Source organism: Mus caroli, unplaced genomic scaffold (assembly GCF_978045245.1).
Source record: "Mus caroli unplaced genomic scaffold, Mus_caroli_1 scaffold_1, whole genome shotgun sequence".
NCBI classification, from domain to species: Eukaryota; Metazoa; Chordata; class Mammalia; order Rodentia; family Muridae; genus Mus; species Mus caroli.
In genome coordinates, this window is record NW_028227256.1 from 106,846,581 (window position 1) to 106,868,655 (window position 22,075).

The 22,075-nt window shown below is 35.8% G+C and overlaps 1 protein-coding gene across 3 annotated transcripts in view; it reads left to right on the forward strand.

Annotated features, from left to right (window-relative positions):
- Cdh7 (cadherin 7) overlaps window positions 1-22,075 on the forward strand; it is a 171,056-nt gene that overhangs the window by 92,238 nt on the left and 56,743 nt on the right. For all 3 annotated transcript variants that reach the window (XM_029480694.2, XM_021155574.3, XM_085840166.1), the window contains exon 6: window positions 754-941. In XM_029480694.2, the coding sequence (XP_029336554.1) occupies window positions 754-941 (188 nt within the window). The remainder of the gene's footprint in view (window positions 1-753; window positions 942-22,075) is intronic.

Below are 22,075 nucleotides of genomic sequence, written 5' to 3' on the forward strand. Positions count from 1 at the left end.
ACAGAATAGATAAATAACCAAAATCCACCATTCTGCTTTACACAAGAAACACATCACAGCAACAAAAATAGACACTACCTCAGAATAAAGGCTGTGAAAAAAAATTTCCTAACAATTGGAATCAAGAAACAAGCTGGAGTAGCTATTCTAATATTGTTTAAAAATAGACTTTCAACAAAACGTAATAAAAAGTGATGAGCAAAGACACTTCATACTCATCAAAGGAGAAAAAAGAAAAGCATCCAGAGGAGATCTCAATTCTGAACATAAAAAGAAGAAGAAATACAAATTAAATTCCAATGTTAAGTTATCAGCAATAACAGCAATAATAGGCATGCATTTGGACTATTGTATCAGGAATTGTTTTTTTTTGTTATTGTTGTTATTTTTTAGTACAATTAAGGTGATTATTGTATCTAAATAATGACATACTTAGGAACTGTACTTCAATTATTAGTTTATCTTCATTAATAAAAGAAACATATATCTTACATATAGATATACAGCAATGGGGATTCTAACCTGTCTTTGGGAAACTTGTTTCTGTCACTTGTTACTGTTGCATCATCAACCTCAATTTTCTTGAAATTGCATGAAAATTGTCATTTGTTTTAGCTTTTCTTTAACTGAATATATATATATATATATATATATATATTTATATATATATATATATATATAATGAAAAAAATAATAGTTCCTAACAGAAGGAAGTTAGAAGATTCTGTTCATTTTTATTTTGAAATTTTATAGGATCTTATCAGTATAATGTTCCAGAATCGTTGCCGGTGGCATCAGTTGTGGCCAGAATTAAAGCTGCAGATGCAGATATAGGAGTCAATGCAGAAATGGAATACAAAATAGTGGATGGTGATGGACTGGGGATTTTCAAGATATCTGCTGACAAAGACACACAAGAAGGAATCATTACAATACAAAAGGTGCTGTTTCCGGTTTTATTTTTATTCTACCAGTACAAGGTCACAAACTATCGTGCTACCAGAATAGCTGTCATGGAAGAATGTGCCAGACACATTGAATTTCATACATAACCATTCGCATTTTAATTTCTTATATGATAAGCTATGAATTTATATTTCGATCTCAACATCTAGTGTAAATTTGAATGGCATTTTCAATAGTACCTGTCAATTCTATTCTCTGAATAAAAGCTATGGTTATCTATAGTGCTGTGCCAATTAGACCTAAAATTTTGATATTTAAATACTCAGAAATAGAGATAATTGCTACATTCTAGAGTATTACACTAATAGGCAATAAATTTTACCCAAAATCTTTTTTGCAAGAAAAATTAAATTATGCAACATATATGAAAATAATATATATATATATCATATATATATGTATATATATACATATATGATTCATATATATATATATATATATATATGATTAGGAGAATCATATATATATGTATATATGATTAGGAGAAACAAAGTGAGGGAGTCTTGTTGCATCATCAACTGCTTTTTTAAAAAATATGAAACAGTTACGAATGGAGGAATTTGTAGTAGTAAAACAGCACGGCAAGCTTTGAAATCTGTTATAGTCTATCATTTACATAAAAATATAGATGAAATAGCAGTATAAAAGGAAATCATATATCCTTGCTTTGGCATACTCAAATTTGCTCCAACCCATCTCTAAGTAAGTGCAGGTTATATTAGCTTTATTCTCTTTTCAGTGTTGCATATGAAGTTTGGCAAACTGTAGTAAGGAAAAAATTAACAGAATTGTTTGCAAAGTAGTACAACATCAAATACTTGAAATATTAAAATTTTTGACACTTACAACTTTTCCTAAATTGGCATATTTGTTTGGCTTAAAACCCAGGTGCATAACTCTGTAATTAACAGCCACTGATAATTAACAAACCGATAATGAAAGTTTATAGTTTAATTGTTTTATTGAGACATATGTTTGATTTCAAGCCAATAGGCAAAATATTTCTACTTTGTATTTCCAGTGGACAGATGCTGTTTTAGTTCATACTGCAATGATCCTTGTGCAAAAGTTTTAATAAGTAGGATAGACCAACTGCTTGCAAAATATTTTCTTTTGCGGTCTAAACAAAAGGAATGAAATAAGGTATACTCCTGCTTAAAGATTTTTAAAAGACATTATAAAATCAATATGGTAATATTCAAGAATTTGAAAACATACTGAAGATTTTTTAATTGAACATATTAATGTATATCATATATCTTAATTGACATGTTGGAAATAATTGAAATTATAACTGGCATGAGATATTAACTCAGTAATAGAGAATTAAAATGTATCTTTAATTTTTATTTTAAATTAAACTTTTTATTTAATATTTAATTTATTTACATATCAAATTTATCCCCTTTCCAGGTTTCCAATCACACCTCCCCCTGATTCTATGAGGGTGCTCCCCCACCCACCTATCCACTCCTCCCTCACCTCCCTAGCATTCTCCTACACTGGAGCATAGAGCCTCAACAGGACCAAAGGATTCCCCTTCCACTGATGCTAGATATGGCCATCCTTTGCTACATATGTAACTGGAGCCATAGTTCCCTAAGTGTGTACTCTTTTATTAATGATTTAGGATCTGGGAACTCTGGGGTTGGGGGCCTGGTTGGTTGATATTGTTATTCTTCCTATGGGGTTTCAAACCCCTTCAGTTACTTCAGTCCTTCTCCTAACTGTTCCATTGGAGTCCGTGATCTCAGTCCATGGTTGGCTGTGAGCATCATCATCTGCATTTTTCAGGCTCTGGCAGAGCCTCTCAGGAGACAGCTAGATCAGGCTCCTGTCAGCAAACACTTCCTGGCATCAGCAATAGTGTCTAGGTTTGGTGTTTGCATCTGATATGTGTGTGGGCCCATGTGTGCTGGCATAAGTGGGACCATTTGTGCTGGCATATGTGTGTGGGTCTTCCGTGATATATATGGCAACTTTCAAAATTAATTTTCTCTTGCCATTATGTGGATTCAGATTCTGGTCCTCAGTTTGGGCAAGAAGATCCTAAAGCCTCTGAATAAAATTTCTAGTCCCAAAGCTAAATTTATAAATTTTAAAATAATTTCTGTATATTTTTAAAATATTAAAAAGTGAACGAGAACCAGAACTTTCTCAGGTTAAAGCATTAGGTCACTGCAGTGAACTTAAAGGGAAACACACTTTAACAAAGATATATGTAAACAATTCAACAAGGAAACTTTCACTATAAGTGGCTGTTAATTTCTGTCGATATCAATTTAAAGTTACCTAGTCATATTTCATTTCTGGATGGTTGCTCAGTATTATAAAGGTATTATTTATTCCAGAAAATATGAGAAAATTATTAACTGTTTCACAATGGAAGACGAGGTAAATTACTCGAAAAGAGAATTTCAAATAAATGGCATGCTGCTCTTTACCCTATTAGCAGTTTAGAAATCATTAATAAAAAAAATAAAAATAAATGTATGCCTATGTTTTTCCAAACCCCGTTTTAATTTTATAACAATCACATTTATAGAGAATAAAATATTATGAAATAATTGTCAAAGAATTAATGAATACTATGCATTTTGAGTACAGTAGGAGAAGTTCTGTAATTTATAAATGCACTTTGTAGTCAACTCTGTTGCTTAGGGAAGGAACTCATAAATACAGAAATACTTTCCCAAGAAGTTCCTTTTTGTTGAGCAGAGTCCCCTTTTGGAAATCTCAGTGTAGACTCACCACATTGAAAGGAACTTGCATTTTTACAAATTGGAATCTTAGATAAAAGAATTCTTGCCTTTTGGACAACTTTCCTCTAACCTTTGGTACTTTCCTACTACTGGATGTCTGTCTTTATTTTTTTTTGGGGGGGGGGAAGGGTTTATTCAGCTTACATTTCCACATTGCTCTTCATCACCAAAGGAAGTCAGGACAGAAACTCACACAGGGCAGGAACGTGGAGGCAGGAGTTGATTCAGAGGCCATGGAAGGGTGCTGCTTACTGGCTTGCTTCCCCTGGCTTGCTCAGCTTGCTTTCTTATAGAACCCAGGACTACCACCCCAGGGATGGCACCACCCACAATATGCTAGGCCCTCTTACCCTTGATCACCAATTGAGAAAATACCTTACAGCTGGGTCTCATGGAGGCATTTTCTCAAGGGAGAGCTCCTTTCTCTGTGACACACAGAACCAGCCAATATAATGACTACATAAAGATGTTCAAAGTTGACCTCTGGCTTCTATAGGGACACACACACACACACACACACACACACACACACACACCAGCATCTGCATATACATAAATATACATAATTGTATACACAAAGAGAGGAGAGAGAGCAAGAAGGAGAAAGAGAAGGAAGGGGGGGCGGGAGGAAGCCAACTGTTCCTGACCTTCAGTTGACATCCCATTCAGTGGATGTCTACATGGTGAAACCCCAGGTGGTTTCTGGAGTACATGGGACATATGGAGAGCTAGAGGTAAGGATCCGGGGATGCCAATTGCATGTGAGTCTGAATGATTGATGTAGGAAGCCAACCATGTGCTTGCTGTAGCCACAGGTGAGTCCTGGCTGCCTCAGTCTTGCTGAAACTGTACTTGGAGTGATAAAAACTGCGTGGTACTGGTATAGTGACAGACAAATAGACCAATGGAATAGAATTGAAGACCCAGAAATGAACCCACACACCTACGGTCACTTGATCTTCGACAAGGGAGCTAACACCATCCAGTGGAAGAAAGACAGCATTTTCAACAAATGGTGCTGGCACAACTGGTTGTTATCATGTAGAAGAATGCGAATCGATCCATTCCTATCTCCTTGTACTAAGGTAAAGTCTAAGTGGATCAAGGAACTTCACATAAAACCAGAGACACTGAAACTTATAGAGGAGAAAGTGGGGAAAAGCCTTGAAGATATGGGCACAGGGGAAAAATTCTTGAATAGAACAGCAATGGCTTGTGCTGTAAGATCGAGAATTGACAAGTGGGACCTCATGAAACTACAAAGCTTCTGCACGGCAAAAGACACCATCAATAAGACAAAAATACCAACAACAGATTGGGAAAGGATCTTTACCTATCCTAAATCAGATAAGGGACTAATATCCAATATATATAAGGAACTCAAGAAGGTGGACTCCAGAAAGTCAAATAACCCCATTAAAAAATGGGGCTCAGAACTGAACAAAGAATTCTCACCTGAAGAATACCGAATGGCAGAGAAGCACCTGAAAAAATGTTCAACATCCTAAATCATCAGGGAAATGCAAATCAAAACAACCCTGAGATTCCACCTCACACCAGTCAGAATGGCTAAGATCAAAAATTCAGGTGACAGCAGATGCTGGCGAGGATGTGGAGAAAGAGGAACACTCCTCCATTGTTGGTGGGATTGCAAGCTTGTACAACCACTCTGGAAATCAGTCTGGCGGTTCCTTAGAAAATTGGACATAGTATTACTATGGAAGGATCCAGCAATACCTCTCCTGGGCATATATCCAGAAGATGTCCCAACCGGTAAGAAGGACACATGCTCCACTATGTTCATAGCAGCCTTATTCATAATAGCCAGAAGCTGGAAAGAACCCAGATGTCCCTCAACAGAAGAATGGATACAGAAATTATGGTACATTTACACAATGGAGTACTACTCAGCTATTAAAAATAATGAATTTATGAAATTCCTAGCCAAATGGATGGACCTGGAGGGCATCATCTTGAGTGAGGTAACACAATCACAAAGGAACTCACACAATATGTATTCACTGATAAGTGGATATTAGCCCAAAACTTAGGATACCCAAGATATAAGATACAATTTGCTAAACGCATGAAACTCAAGAAGAATGAAGACCAAAATGTGGACACTGTGCCCCTTCTTAGAACTGGGAACAAAACACCCATGGAAGGAGTTACAGAGACAAAGTTTGGAGCTGTGATGAAAGGATGGACCATCTAGAGACTGCCGTATCCAGGGATCCATCCCATAAACAGCTTCTAAACGCGGACACCATTGCATACACTAGCAAGATTTTGCTGAAAGGACCCAAATATAGCTGTCTCTTGTGAGACTATGCAGGGGCCTAGCAAACACAGGAGTGGATGCTCACAGTCAGCTATTGGATGGATCACAGGGCTCCCAATGGAGAAGCTAGAGAAAGTACCCAAGGAGCTAAAGGGATCTGCAACCCTATAGTTGGAACAACATGATGAACTAACCAGTACCCCGGAGCTCTTGTCTCTAGCTGCATATGTATCGAAAGATGGCCTAGTCGGCCATCACTGGAAAGAGAGGCCCATTGGACTTGCAAACTTTATATGCCCCAATATAGGGGAATGCCAGGGCCAAAAGAATGGGAATGGGTGGGTAGGGAAGGGGCGGCGCTATGGGGGAATTTTGGGATAGCATTGGAAATGTAATTGAGGAAAATATGTAATAAAAAATATTAAAAATTAAAAAAAAAACCTGAAGAATCTAGAAACCCTTTTATTTGCGATAACCAAAACTCATAAACAGGCTATGAAAGACTTGAGCAGCAAATATGGCCCTAGTGGGACCAGCAGGGTAGACTGACTCTGGAAACAATGACCTAAGTCAGAATTAGTGGTGGCAGAAAGGAGAGGGTTCTCAGCCCCAACGTGCTTGCAGAAGCTCATGTACTCTGGATGTCTGTCTTTAAATATTACAAATTTTTTTTATGGTAAGTATCTTGGCTGAAACCTGAAAGCTGCTTTGGTGTTTGTTGGGTTTTGTGTGTTTTTTTATTGTTTTGCTTTTCTAAGAAACTCAACATGATTTTTGTTTTGTTCCATTTGCATGATTTGTGTGTGTGTGTGTGTGTGTGTGTTGTCATTGTTGTTGTTGCTATTGCTGTTTAGCCCTCTTCTCTTGCTCTTTTCCCCTGTAGAACATGGTAAGTGTGGTGAGTAATAACAGTGACAGAAAATGAATGCTTTCCTAACTGACTTTATATTTTCTCTGTCAAACATTATTCTGTTACTTTTAAATTTAACCACATTGAAGTTTGCAAGACAAAGTCATAAAGCATCTAAATCCTTTATCAGATTTTAATCTTAATAGTTTGTAACCCCTTTTCCCTCTAGACTCTTTTCCTCTTAAAAACCAAACAGCAAACATATCTCTTTATCTTTTTTTTTTCTAAATCCGATTAAAATGGCCCATTAAGTTCTGTTTGCAGCATTTTATGGCATTTCTTGCTCCGATATCTTAACTCTTCATCTCCAACTTAGTGGCAGGAGCCTGGTGTACCAATTATTACCCTCCTTGCTGATAGAAAGAAAGCAACATCAACAAATCAAGAGTGAAGGCTGCTTTTCAATTCCTAAAGCCATCCTTTCAAAATTATTGCTGTCCCAAAAGTAAACACAAGTTGCTTCTACAATTTTGACTAGTTTGAAATCTACTTTATAGTAATAAAACATTCATAAAAATTAATTTAATAGAAATAGTGAAATGTCTATTAGGATGAAGTCTAGAAATCAGATATTTTTAAATATTTTTTATCCTTTTAAAACATTTGTTCATCTACTAGTATCTGTACATATTAATGACACTTTCCTTAATGACAGCTACAAAAGTACACTAATGTCAAAAGCCCTACTATATTTACAGTATTGGAACATTGGTATAAGCTTCTTACCATCATTCTGACCTGAAAGCTGCAAATTTGTCTGAATTATAAGTAGACTCTCGATTTCCAGCTCATCCTAAACTCTCAAACAAAGTGCTATATTGTCTGTGGACCTTTGAGAACTGAAACTGCACTTATACCCAGATGTGCTAAGCCAATGAAATCTATGTTTTCAATTTCAGAAGTGACTTTTTGTTTATGCTTTGTAACTGAATTTGTACTGGAGAATCCTCAGCATTCAAACTTTCTATTCTTTTGATTATACAATCTTGGCTAACACCTAGTTGTGCAGTTAAAGTGATGTTTTTCATTTTTATTTATGTTCATACCAATGCATCAGTGAACCAACGCCCATGTTACATCTCCCAAAACATTTCCAGAGACAATGCAAAACCTATGGAATTATCATAGCAGTGAATGACTCATCTATTTCCTATGATCTCTTTTAAGAGAGCTCATGGCGTTGTCTGTAAAATCTGAAAAAGTCTGTTTCTTGCCTATATTCCGAATATAACCAAGAAATTCTGAAATAAAAATATTAACTTGCCTTTATTGTTCCTGTGACTACTTAAAAATATTTCCAAGGTAATCAGTGAAACATTATGGGTAGATCCCCAAAATAATCCACTTGTGAACAGCTTTTCCAGTTCTTCCCAGATTTAGGAAAACATTTACTACCAGATAAGCAATATGCTGCACGATTTCAGATAAAGACATAAATATATTTCTCCTGTTCATTACAAATATGCAAATATTATGCCACATTATAGTAGCAGGGTTTTAGTTTCCATTTATTTATTACAGTTTGATTATAAGTCTTATTTGGAGTACATTCCTGATAATTTGAATTCCTGCTTCTCTGATTCATAGGATAATTGTACTTCACCTCATATATTTGCCAAAAGCTATGTAACATTACATAGGAAACATTATTTCAGCTTGAACATTGCTTTATCACATGTTTTAAGCATCAGTATATTCTATCGTTAACATGAAATGAACTTAGAAACAAGGAGAAATAGGAAAGACTACCTTTAATTATGCAATTATTGCATGAATGTCTACATAAGATGCTTAATGGGTCTGCAGTGCAACATCTATAAGACTCAATGTCTGTTTAAGTCCTTATGCTATTTACATAGTTTAATCACAGCTTCTGTGCTTTATGAATAGCATGATTGCACAGTAAAAATATTTTTTAAAACCTTGGTGATAACATAATAGTGTTCCACTGAGCAATGCATATTCTAGTCTGAGGCCATTATTGAATAGTTTTGTGATTCTGTTTATAACAAGTCTGATAGAGATTTAGAATTTACAGTATAAACATTAAGATTATCATAGGGTGTGGGGGGGTACAGGGTACTTTCTGTATAGCATTTGAAATGTAAATGAAGGAAATATCTAATAAAAAAGAAATCTCAACAAAATAAAATAATTAAAAAAAGATTATCCCACTTGAGTGAAAACTGAGTTTTTCACTCCACCTAGAGTACATATCTATACTATAATTTACTACTTAGGTCCTTCAGTCTTTTATATTTTTTTCTTTGAGGTACAGCAATCTTTTCTTTATTGTACTTCAATTTTCTTTTTAAAATTATTATTATTTTATTAGTTATTTTCTTCATTTACATTTCCATTGCTATCCCAAAAGTCCCCCATACCTCCCCCCCTCACTCCCCTACCTACCCACTCCCACTTCCCAGCTGGAATTAAATATGAAATTTTGAGTTTATAAAATGTATTATTACTAGGCTATAGTAGATTGGAAAAATGTGCATTTTCAAATTCCATTTCCTATAAAAGATAAGTAGCTCCAGTCTCTGCTCCATAAATGGCTTCTTGTTTATAGTTCACACTGTCACATTGTCCAGAAAATATACTCACGCTCCGTTAGTATTATTATGCTCTGCAATCTCCACAATCTTGTTATCTCTGTACCTAAAAAGGGGCTGAAGAAAGTACAAAGTGTAGAGCATATTTGTAGAATTTTTGGTACTTATGCCTTCCTCTCTCTGCTGAGAGGAAGAACTAGATAGCACCGTTTTTTGTTTTGTTTTGTTTTGTTTGTTTTTAATTTTTATGAGATATTTTCTTTATTTACATTTCAAATGTTATTCCCTTTCCTCATTTTCCCTGCGAAAACACCCTATCCCATCCCCTTCCTCTGCTCACCAACCCTCCCACTCTCACTTCTGTGTCCTGGCATTCACCTACACTGGAATATCAAGCCTTCATAGGATCAAAGGCCTCTCCTCCCATTGATGCCCAACAAAGCCATCCTGTGGTGCATATGTGGTTGAAGCCGTGGGTTTCTCCATATATACTCCTTGGTTGGTGGTTTAGTCCCTGAGAGATCTGGGCTACTGTTTGGTTCATATTGTTGTTCTTCCTATGGGTCTGCAATGCCTTTCAGCTCCTTGGGTGTTTTCTCTAGTTCCTTCATTGGGGATAGTGCACTAAATCCAATAAGTGGCTGAGAGCATCCACCTCTGTATTTGTCAGGTACTGGCAAAATGTCTCAGGAGACAGCTATATCAGGCTTCTGTCAGCATGTACTTCTTGGCATCCTCAATAGTGTCTGGGTTTGGTAACTCTATATGGGATGGATCTCCACATGGGACAGTCTCTGGATGGCCTTTCTTTCAGTCTCTGCTTCACCCTTTGTCTCTGTATCTCCTCTCATTGGTATTTTGTTTCCCCTTCTAAGAAGGACTGAATTATCCACGCTTTAGTCTTTCTTCTTCTTGAGTTTCATGTGGTTTATGACTTGTATCTTGGGTAATCTAAGCTTCTGGGCTTCCACTTATTAGTGAGTACATACCATGTGTGTTCTTCTGTGAGTGAGTTAACTCAGATAGCACTTGTTCCTTCAACCTTCAGCTCCTCTGCACAAAACTGTTATCTCTAGAGTTAGTTCCCTGTGTGGAAATGTCTGTTGCAAATTACATGAAGTAAATTCATTATTTACTATATTATTTCTTAGATGATGACTGAGGTTATATGTAAAACACATGCAAATTCAGGCTAATTTTTCCTCTCATTAATTTTTTTCCTTCATGGATTTTATTCAATTAGTTCACTGAAGAACTGAAGAACTGTTCTCATGTTATATTAAAAATGTTTCTCTCTCTCTCTTTCTCTCTCTCTTTCACTCCTCTCTCTCTCTTTCTCCAAGATATGATTAAAATATAATGCAAGCACTCTAATTGTCTATATAAATGTATTTCAAACAATGTAAGTGACTTCACAAATATACGTGCAGTTGTAACAAAACCCCCATCAATATATGCTTGTGAACATATTCATATAAGCTGCTTATCACAGTATCAACTTATTAAATGTTGATTAATCATATTAGAGATAGGTTTTAGGTATTATAAAAAATAAGAAATCAACAGTCTTTGGTAAAAGTTGATAGTGATCTGATGCTAGGACCGTCGTGGGAACAAAACACAGAGATGCTTCACTTAAATCTGCTTTCTTCCTTGATTTTAATCATTACCAACAGCATGATTTCAGAGTGTGGACTGGCTGGTTTTATGTGTCAACTTGACACAGGCTGGAGTGATCACAGAGAAAAGAGCTTCAGCTGTGGAAGTGCCCCCATGAGATCAAGCTGTATGGCATTTTCTCAATTAGTGATCAAGTGGGAGGGCCCCTTGTGGGTGGGGCCATCTCTGGGCTGGTAGTCTTGGGTTGTATAAGAGAGCATACTGAGCAAGCCAAGGCAAGCCAGTAAAGAACATCTTTCCATGCAGCTCCTGCTTTCTGACCTGCTTGAATTCTAGTCCTGACTTCCTTTTGGTGATAAACAAGTGTAAGATGAATAAACCCTTTCCTCCCTAATTTGTTTCTTGGTCATGATGTTTTGTCCAGGAATAGAAACCCTGACTAAAACAGAGTGTTTGTGACTGGTTTGTATGTTTGTGTTTGTGTGTGTGTGTGTGTGTGTGTGTGTGTTGTGTCTGTGTTTCTGTGTGTGTGTCTATGTGTGCATATGTGTGTGTGTGTGTGTATAGGAAACAGAGACAAAGAGATATAGAAAAAGACAGAGAGAGATAGACAGAGACAGAAAGACTGAGATAGAAAAAGAGCAATAGGGGAAAGAGAGAAATAGAGACAAAATAGAGAAACATACACAATTTCTAGGGAGGAAGTCATAAAATGTATATGGCTAAATAAGTCATAAAAATGTAAAAATTTCCTTTTTATTTTGATTTTTGACATGACATGTTATTTTCTAAGTTCCTTTGAATTGCCAATTTTAATAAAGTTATTTTAGTCATAGATTCCACAGTATTTAGTCATTATGTGCAAAAAGACGAAAGGGAACATTTAAAAGCAACACTTCTGGTTCATGTCTGGATATTTGTTTTTTTTTTTTTCTGTTGAAATTGTGACATACCATCCATCCATACACTTAGAACATGACTTATTTGACACACTTTTTATATACAGGTAAACATTTCTAGGTCATGAGTAAGGTTTATGTTCAAGAGCATAAAGCAAAATACACGTTTGAAGGGATGAATTGTATCTGCATAAATGCAATACACTTACTATGTGATTTAGAACACGAACAAAATGTGTATGTATGCTGAGAATACAAAGACTTTGACATTGATTGGTAAAACTTCAAACAAACAAACAAACATGGTTCACAGTTCAGACAAATACTCAGAAAAGGCAAATTGTTTTATTCTTACAGAATGAAAAACTTCTTCATTGTCTTGGGTGAGCAAAGAGATGCATCAGCAGCCACTTACTGGGAAGTGTGTGAGTTTTGCTTCTATGTTGCAGACTAGTGCCTAGACATAATACAAAAGAGACTGGGCATATGCATCCATTAGATAGCCATTTTCCTTGACTTGTGCCAGGGAACCTAAAAACAGATATTATAAGGTCTCTTGACATTTGTGACCTAAGAGAAAATACTGCTTCACCCCCAACTCATTATTCTGCTCATAACTGAAAGGTCCAGATTCCTTAAATATATCTTGGCTTTGATGTAATTACTTTCTTTCCTGCCCTGCTTTCTTTTTCCTCATAGTCCCTCTATCCACCCCACCCCACCCCAGTTGTTACTCTGCATTTTTCTTGGACCTCATTGTGGGTTTTACCAGAGGCCAACAGCAATTAAATGTAGTGACCAAGCAGTAATATTTCTGAAATCATGGGAAATTAAATCTTTCCTACTTAGATTTGTTTCTAGAGTATTTTTTTACAGTAACATAAAACTTACTCATACACTGTTTTATCTTTTGTTTGGCTGGTGTTTGTTTTTGTTTGTTTGTTTTATTGAAAACAGATTTTTATCATCCAACCTATCTATTTATGGTTCCCCATCTCCAGCTCCTCTTTAATCTCTGGAAATTTAACTTTCTCTTCTGGAACCTCTAGAAAGGAATGAAACATAGCCCTGACATCAAAACTACTTCATGACAGTTTTATTTTTTAATGACATGAAGTTTCTTGATATTTATTGTCATATCTTTAAGAGATTAATGAAAAAGACAAAGTGGGACATTTCTCTGAGTGAAAACCAACCTAGATGACAAAAATATAAAGGAGAAGGAAAAACATTCACTAAAATCTTTTTAGGCTGAGCCAAGTACTTTATACTCAGATTAAATTAACATATATCATAAATAGACACAGGTGAAAGGAGGTATCATTTTGTCTCTCTTAGGTCATCAGAGACTGTTTCTATTTCAATTTTATAGCCTAATTTCTACCTCTTTTCTTTCTTTTTCTATCATATGAGGCTCTCTCTCTCTCTCTCTCTCCTTCTCCCTCTCCCTCTCCCTCTCCCTCTCTCCCCTCCCTGTGTGTGTGTGTGTGTGTGTGTGTGTGTGTGTGTGTGTGTGTAGGGTTCTTGGTTGTTGTTCTGCCACTGGGCATGGCCCTTTGGGGAGGTAGAATGGTGTGTGTGTGTGTGTGTGTGTGTGTGTGTGTGTGTGTGTGTGTAGGGCTTGACTACTCTTATTCCATGCCAAGGCCTGGGTGGGTGCTAGGCTCTAGGGAAGCATCAATACAGCATTCCAGGGGTGGGAAAGCACAGTCTTAAGTGTGGAGTTCTCAGGATCTTGGACATTCAAGTGCTGCTGGGAGTCAAGAAAGAGCAGATAACAGAGTTTGTGCACGATAACTGGGGACAGCATCTAGCTTATAGTTAAGGATCAAGTGGAGTTCTGTCTTGTCCTGGCTAGGAATTGTCCTTTGCTTGATGGTGGCAGGCTTGGTGGCTGGTGGTTGTGTCTAGGAACACAAAGAGGGCTTCTATGGAAGATTAGACTACTCCTCTGCCGGTGAAGGACTTGATGGAAAGAGACATTCCATGGTTCCAAACAAATTACCTTCATCATGGAAAATGGATGTGTAAATCATATCCCACTTCTTAGAGTGGGCCTGAACTTAAATAGCTTTTGTAGGGGGAAATATCTGAGAAGGGAAGAGAATTGGCCAAGCCTTCTGGAGCTCTATGTACCTCATTAGCATGGAGAAGTCTGCTTTGGGCCTACATGACTATAGGTCACCTCTCTTTTATATGATAATAATGGTATGTTTTCCAATTCAAGAGTCTGGCAGGGAGCTGTGAGTCACCTAAGCCTCAGGTATGTGCCCATTGAGTCTCAGCAGCTCAACCTCCTCTACTTTACCACAGTTCCTAGCATGTTTTTGTGTTCCACAACTCCTTACTTTTTCTTTTTCATGTGACTGTATCACTTGTAACAAAAAGTTTGTGGTGGGGTGGAGTTATCAAAATAAAACACAAAACAGTCTGGATGATTAGCATATTATAAGTCAGAGAGGTAATGAAGGGTGGGTGCTAGAAGACAAGAGATTATTGAACCAATTGTTTGATGTGTTGTACAGTTTGTTAGGGCATTAACACCAGTTTTAAACATTTGATTAATAATTATAGACATCATGTTTTCCTTATTATCGTGTACATTTCCCTAAGTTTGTTAGTCATGTGACCTTGGTTAGAGATTTCTCTCTCTCTCTCTCTTCTTGTGTGTGTGTGTGTGTTATGTGTAGGGTTGTTGTTCTGCCACTGGGCATGGCCCTTTGGGGAGCTGGAAGGTACCAAGTCTGTTCTCTGTGGGTCTCAGATGTCATCTGTGAATCTCACTGTGTTTGTCTTAGGAGTCTTCAGTCAAATAAGGCAGCTTCATTTTCCTAGGTAGGTCCTAGGTGATTTTGGTCAGTCTCCTTTGAATCTGTGGCAGCCACACTGTCCTTTTCTTTTGTAGAGACAAATCTGTTGGGTAATCACAACAGAGGAGCAAAACCCCAGCAGTGGGATTTTCTGCATGGGATGGGTAGTATGTAGTAAGCCTGTAATAGGTTGCTTGGGAGCACATAAAGGACTATAAAATTCATTCAGACACCCAGTGTGATTTTGGTTTTGTTGTTGTTGTTTGATTTTGTTCATTTATTTTATTAATTATTTTTTTTAATTATTTAAATCCTGGTTGTGCTCCCTCTCCTCTGGTCCCAGCCTTACCTTCACAAATCCTTAGCCACTTGGCTCAGTCTTTGCCTCTTCAATTTTATTTTGATATACTTCACATAAGTCATTATAAAATATCAAAATAATACCATAATCTCTTCTCTATACATCATTGTCATTATCTTCAACAAATAAATAACTTCTAATTCTTAACCTGGCATAGATTTAATGATTTTAAAAAATCTCAAGACAAACCCTCATTTTTCTAAAATTTGTTATAGTTGTCACCAAAAAAAAAAAAAAACAAAAACAAAAACAAACAAACAAAAAAAAACACTGTACAAATTTACCAGACAAAGTAGACTTCAATTCCAGGACCATTGTTGTAAGAGAGAGAAAAATATCATACTTTATTCAACTGCAGTCTGAATTCAGGTTTAGTAATGCAAACAGATTTTTTTTGTGTGTGTGTGTAACTGAATTTTAAAATGAGGCACCATGGCTCATTAGACTTTGCCAATTGTCTTTCCTGTGTTTTTATGGCAACAGAGATATTAAACTGAGTATAAGACCCTTGAAAACTAGTCACTAACTCCTCCATTGACTGAAGGGAGAGGTCCTCTCATTTCTTTGGTTGCATTTCATTGTGTTGAATTGGGTGTTAAAAAGATATAATCTTGTGTTTTAAGTAATGAACAGAAGTTTTCAAAGGTTTTTAAATTTCCAAGGAACAGAGAAACAATTTACATGGTAAGTTATCTAAAGAAAATGATTTTAGGAAAATGAAGCCAAAAGAAGACTGTCTAAATTTACCACAGCTGAAGAGAACATTAAGACCTTCTTGGTCACAACCCAGGGACAAAACAAAATGACAGCACTGCATGCAGTTCTGCATAATGAATAGGTTGTGTGTGGCTTGTAGAAGCTACTGGGAAAAGAGCTTAATCAGTACATAAAATGTACAGAATTTTTTTGCAGTCCTGTGTTCTCTGTGGTGGTAGATTAATTGAAGATTCTGAACAGTCAATTTATTTGGAGTAAGATTATCTTTAAAGCAGAGTTGTAGTACAGGCTATTTTGTCTGTTAATATTGTCTTTTTTATAGTCATTTACTTACAAGAAATACGTTTAATAAGCATAGCAAGAAAAAAGAATGTTGGAAAATATATATTATATTTGATATAAAACATAGATCAAGTCAAAATGGAATGTGTTTTATAATTTATTTTATATTTATGTGTCTATTTGTGCCCTGTGCAGTATCTGCCAGAAGAAAATGTCAGATTCCTTGGAATCAGAGTTATGGGTGTTTATAAACTGCCTGATTGGATATTTTTTAATACAAAAGAGATGTATAAAGAAATCCTGTGTGATATAACAGAAAAATAATCGGTGGCGACCCCACTTAGCCACAAGTTCATAGAAATGTTGTCTCTTAAATATGAATATCTGTAACTTTCTTTAGAACTCTAAACTATATAGTATTCGCATCTCTTCAAAGTAGTGCATATTCCCTATTAAACTGCTAGAGCTAGAGAAAGTATCCAAGGAGGTAAAGAGATCTGCAACCCTGTAGGTGCAATAACATTATGAACTAACCAGTACCCCGGAGCTCTTGACTCTAGCTGCATTTGTATCAAAAGATGGTCTAGTCGGCCATCACTGGAAAGAGAGGCCCATTGGACACGCAAACTTTATATGCCCCAGTACAGGGGAATGCCAGGGCCAAAAAGTGGGAATGGATGGGTAGGGGAGTCGGGGGGAGGGTATGGGGGACTTTTGGGATAGCATTGGAAATGTAATTGAGGAAAATACGTAATAAAAATATTTAAAAAAAGAAACAAAACAACAACAACAAAAAAAAAAAAACAAAACAAAAAATAACACAGTTTAAACAATTAAAAAATCTACTCATTTTGCAATTGACACCTGGCCAGTCCTATGTCAAGGCAAAATCAATCCCTGTAGAAAGCTTTCTTCCTAACACTGAGAAGGGTCTTCTCAGTGCACCTTCACCTTTCAGGTAGAGCAAGAAGACTATGGAGACTCTTTCTTAGAGGCAGTTTGAGTATCGACTGTCCTCTCAGGACCCCATCAAAGCCCATTGTTCAGTGTTACAGGGATGGTTAAAATATTGACAGCATGAAGGAGCACAGATAATTAACCCTTAATGCTATTAATCTGCCATTTACTTAAATGCCTTTTAAAAATTATTTTTATTTATTTATTATTTTTTACAGTTCAGCCATTGCCCCCTCCAAGTCACCCCTCTCACAGTTCCTCAAAATGGAATCTTGAACATGACTGAGGTTCAAAGCATATATTGTTGTTGCTGGTTCAATTCCTAGTAAGCTTGTTGGACTGCTCACACCTACCTGTAATTTCAGCCTCAGAGAATATGATGTTCTCTTCTAACCTCCTTAGATAGCTGCATTAAAGTGCACATACCCTCACTCTCATACACATGCATTCACATAATTTCAAAAGTACTAAAATGCATTTTAAAGAATTAAATGAAGAAAATTACTTGGCCATAAATGTTTCTTGATATAAAGGTTTATTATTTTTTTATGCAAGGAGGTTACAGTAGTATCCATAAAGAAGACCATGATACAATTCACAGAACACATGAAGCTCAAAAAGAAGGAAGACCAAAGTGTGGGTGTTTCAGTCCTTCCTAGAAGGGGGAACAAAATACTCACAGAAGGAGATATGGAGACAAATTGTAAAGCAGAGACTGAAGGAAAGGCCATTCAGAGACTGCCCCACATGGAGATCCATTCAGTATAAGGTTACCAAACCCAGACACTATTGTGAATGCCAAGAATTGCATACTGACAGGAGCCTGATATAGCTGCCTCCTGAGAGGCTGTTCCATAGCATGACCAATACAGATGAGGATGCTCTCAGCCAGCCATTGGACTGAGCATGGGGTTCCCAATGGAGGAGTTAGGGAAAGAACTGAAGGAGCTGAAGGGGTATGCAACCCCATAGAAAGAACAACAATATGAACCACCCATAACCTCCTGAGCTCTCAGGGACTAAACCACCAACCAAGGAGTACACATGGAAGGACTCTTGGCACCAGCCACATATGTAGCCTTGTTGGACATCAATGGGAGGAGAGGCCCTTGGTACTGTGAAGGCTTGATACCCCAGTGCCCAGTGTAAGGGAATGCAACAGAGGGGATATGGGAGTGGATATAACATTTGAAATATAAATACATAAATTATCCAAAAAAAGATTAAAAGTAAGAAGATAACAGTCTCTAAAAGACTTCCCATGAATCTAAAAAATATGAAGTTACAGGAGAAAGGGAAAACAACAGGTACATGTGCACTCTCCATGGAAAATAGTTCATCTTAATTGCAGTGAAAGGTGTTGAAAGAAGAGTGAGAAGTTGATCTAAAAAGATGATATGTCTGGCCTTTGTGGACTGCCTTGATTTTTTTTTTTTTATTCAGTGGAATTTTTAATTATTATATGTGTGTTTCATAAAATTCATGGGCTACCATATTTTCTGATTTTAAGTTAATGGAAAATGTGGATTCCCAGGGATACAAAGAAATGGCTCAGAATTACATGTTCATCTGTGTAGAATCACCGATGCACGACTATGCCCCCTTCCTTCACATATGGCAGAGAACATGCGGCTTATAATGTCTGATGTTTACCATCTGGCTAGTTGCAGGAAACTGACTGGCCTTAGATATAATCATCCATGCTAATAGTAAATTTAAAAAGTCTTTTTTGCAGCCAGTGAGCCAATTTTAGTAAACCAGCTGTTTTTGCCTCTGCTTATGACTCTGACATCAGAATCCTTGACACGTGACTAATCAGCACCTATAATTCCCAGGGTAACTTTATGGCTTTACTAATTTTGTTCTTTATAATACAGAGACTTGCATGCCTCATTAGTCTTACTTATTATTATATATTCAAAGTATCAGTGTGATGCTGATTTGTTGTGCAACTTCCAGTCTTATGAGATTTGAGATTCATGCTCCACACTTGTTCTTTTCTTTCTTATTCTGGGCTGTCTTAACATTATCATTAGCATTGTGTAAAGGATTACTCTGGTAAAAAAATTTAACACTTTAAAAATGCATTTCATGTATCTCAATAATGAGGAAGAAAAAAGTGAATTAAATGAATTAAATGTCAGTTTTAAAATGTGTTCAAATAGTGAATACAAGGCAGACAGACAAGCTCTGCAACTATTTTTTTAATGTAGCATGTCATCAAATGCTGGTTTATAATATAAATTTTTTGATTATTCTATTTTCATCATGCTCTATAAAGATTATTTCTTGAGTATTACTGTTTTTATATGAATTTATAACACCCAGATTCTGTATCTCATGTGCTGCCTTCCAAACATATTTAAACTATAAGTAATATAAAATAATTATATTTACATTTGTAGTAAATTTTAAATTATTATTTGTAGGTGAGACAAAACAATGTGAACAGTACCTTTTGGTACTGTGGAATGTGTTTGACTAAATATCTTAAAGGTAGATTGTAGTTTGCATTGGCTTACAAAGAGATACCAAATAGAATCTTAACCTGCTCTGTTTAATATAGTCATAATGTTTGATGAAAGCTTTCAATTAATGTTTTGACATTTATATAAGTAACATGAGACTAAAACAAGGTTTTATACAAAGATTTTATAGTCTTTCAAGGTCTGTAAATACTTTCTGGTGAATACAGATTATCTACTTGTTCTCAGCACTCCCACTAACAAGCATTGAATTGTAGGTTCAGGCCCAGTAAAATTTCACAACCACTGTGGAAATTCTAAGTGAGGAATTGTGTCAAAATTACCTGAAAGACCTCTTAAAAATATGCATACCTCCACATATTCATCATTAAGTTGATGCCTCATCAAATAAGCTGGACAGTTTGGAGTCTTAGACTCTACATCCTCTTAGATTATAGACAGACAAGCAACCCAAGGAACTTACTCAGTAGGTAAGAATGCATCCAGTGTAGGCATGGGGTCCTGAGTTGATTCTCACAGTTAACTTAAAGGTAGAAGGAAACAACTAAATCCATAGGATTGTCCCCTCATCTCCACATGTACACTCTCGTGTTTGAAACAACACGTATTCTGTATACAAAATACAATAATAATAAAAATATAAACACAAATTTTTCTCATTAAAGGACTATAGAATTTCTAACTAGATGATGTCTGTGTCACTGCTTTTCATGAGTCTCAGCGTTTTTTAGAGAACCTCAGATATAATTTACACTTTTAATTCTCCTTCTGGAGCTATTTACAAAGTTTGTTTTGTTTGTGATCAAGAAGTATACATCAAAAGTATATATCATTTCTTTCACTGTTTCCCACTTTGGCTATCTGCATTATCTGTGTCAAAGGTATAGGTAAATTTTAGGTTGTTTGTGCTGAAGATTAGTGCTTTAATTTTGTAGTTTTGCTAAAATTCAGTTAAAATTTACATTCAAAACTCAAAGAGAAATGAGTGTTGGAGAATAAAAGCATGGACCTAATTGATTGTAACAAACTAGTGCATAACACATATCTTGTATAAGAGTGTTGCTAAGATTTGTCTAGTTTAGGTATTGAAACCAATTTTGTGTATCAATTTTCCTTTCTATTAACCAAAATAGAGCAGCATAATCTAATTATATAATAAATATTGCATGCATATATATCTGTATATATCATATATATATTATATATATATATTTGTTTACAAGTGCTGGTACATTTATCTTAAGTATAATATATACTGCATGTACTATATAGTATTGTATATATCACATATACTACATAAATTTTAGATATTGTATATGATATATAGAATATAGTATTTTATATATACAACATATGTCAATATATTTTGTACTATATAAATTGTTTTAAATACATTTTACTTGATTCCATACCCTTTTGGAGATGGCTTGGAATATCTGCAAACCCACATTGATGCCCACATATGCCTGTAGGCACAGTACATAAATTTATATTCCAACTGCCAGTATTTTCAATGTATTTCTTGTTAAATGTTTATACTAAGTAAAATATTCCTTGGAATTAGACATATACCTGCCATGTTCTTTATTACTTTATAATCTTTTTGTTTTGAATCATTAAATGTAGAAAATTTGGGGACCTTTTTCAGTGATGCAATTGAGAACAGAATCTCTGAGTAGCTGTCTCTCTCCACATGTTATTGTTCCAAGCATCTACATACTACATACTATACACACACACACACACACACACACACACACACACACACACACACACACACACACACATATATATATATATATATATATATATATATGGCACAGATGGTGTTTTTAGTGCAATATTTATTTTTTATAATCTTTTCAAGCTTCCAGTGACTGCCTTTGAACAGATTTTTAACATCATTAGTCCTCTTAGAAAATCACAAACAAATTTAATAGTCTGAAATACAAGTATCAGTCACCTAATTAGAGAGCATTTAGGTTTAGCAATAGACTGTCAAGGAAAGCATAAACTGTGCGTGCCTTATAGTAAAGAATAAGCTGTTGTATGAGTCTGAGCACCATAAACATATTTCTACTGACTACATCTACATTTTGAGCACCTGGGAACTCAGAACATGAGCATAGACTCCTAAACCATTGATCTTTAATCAATGAGAGCCTGAGTGAACAAAGGAGTTGTCTTCCCATATAATGTATATTACAGAGTAGATACATTATATGATTCAAGAATATTATACTGATGCCCTGTTGGATAATACTTTTAAATCATAGCATTCTTTCAGATAAACTTGTAAAGACTGTCTGTCTGAACAATGTATAACAGTAGAATGGACTATATTAACTCAAAAGCATTTAACCAGTGTCTGAGCTGGAAAATGAGCAAGGACTCTGATTGACATAAATGCTTATTGTTTTTGAATGCTGATTGTGCAGTTTCATGACAGAGTCTCCTCTATGGTTATTC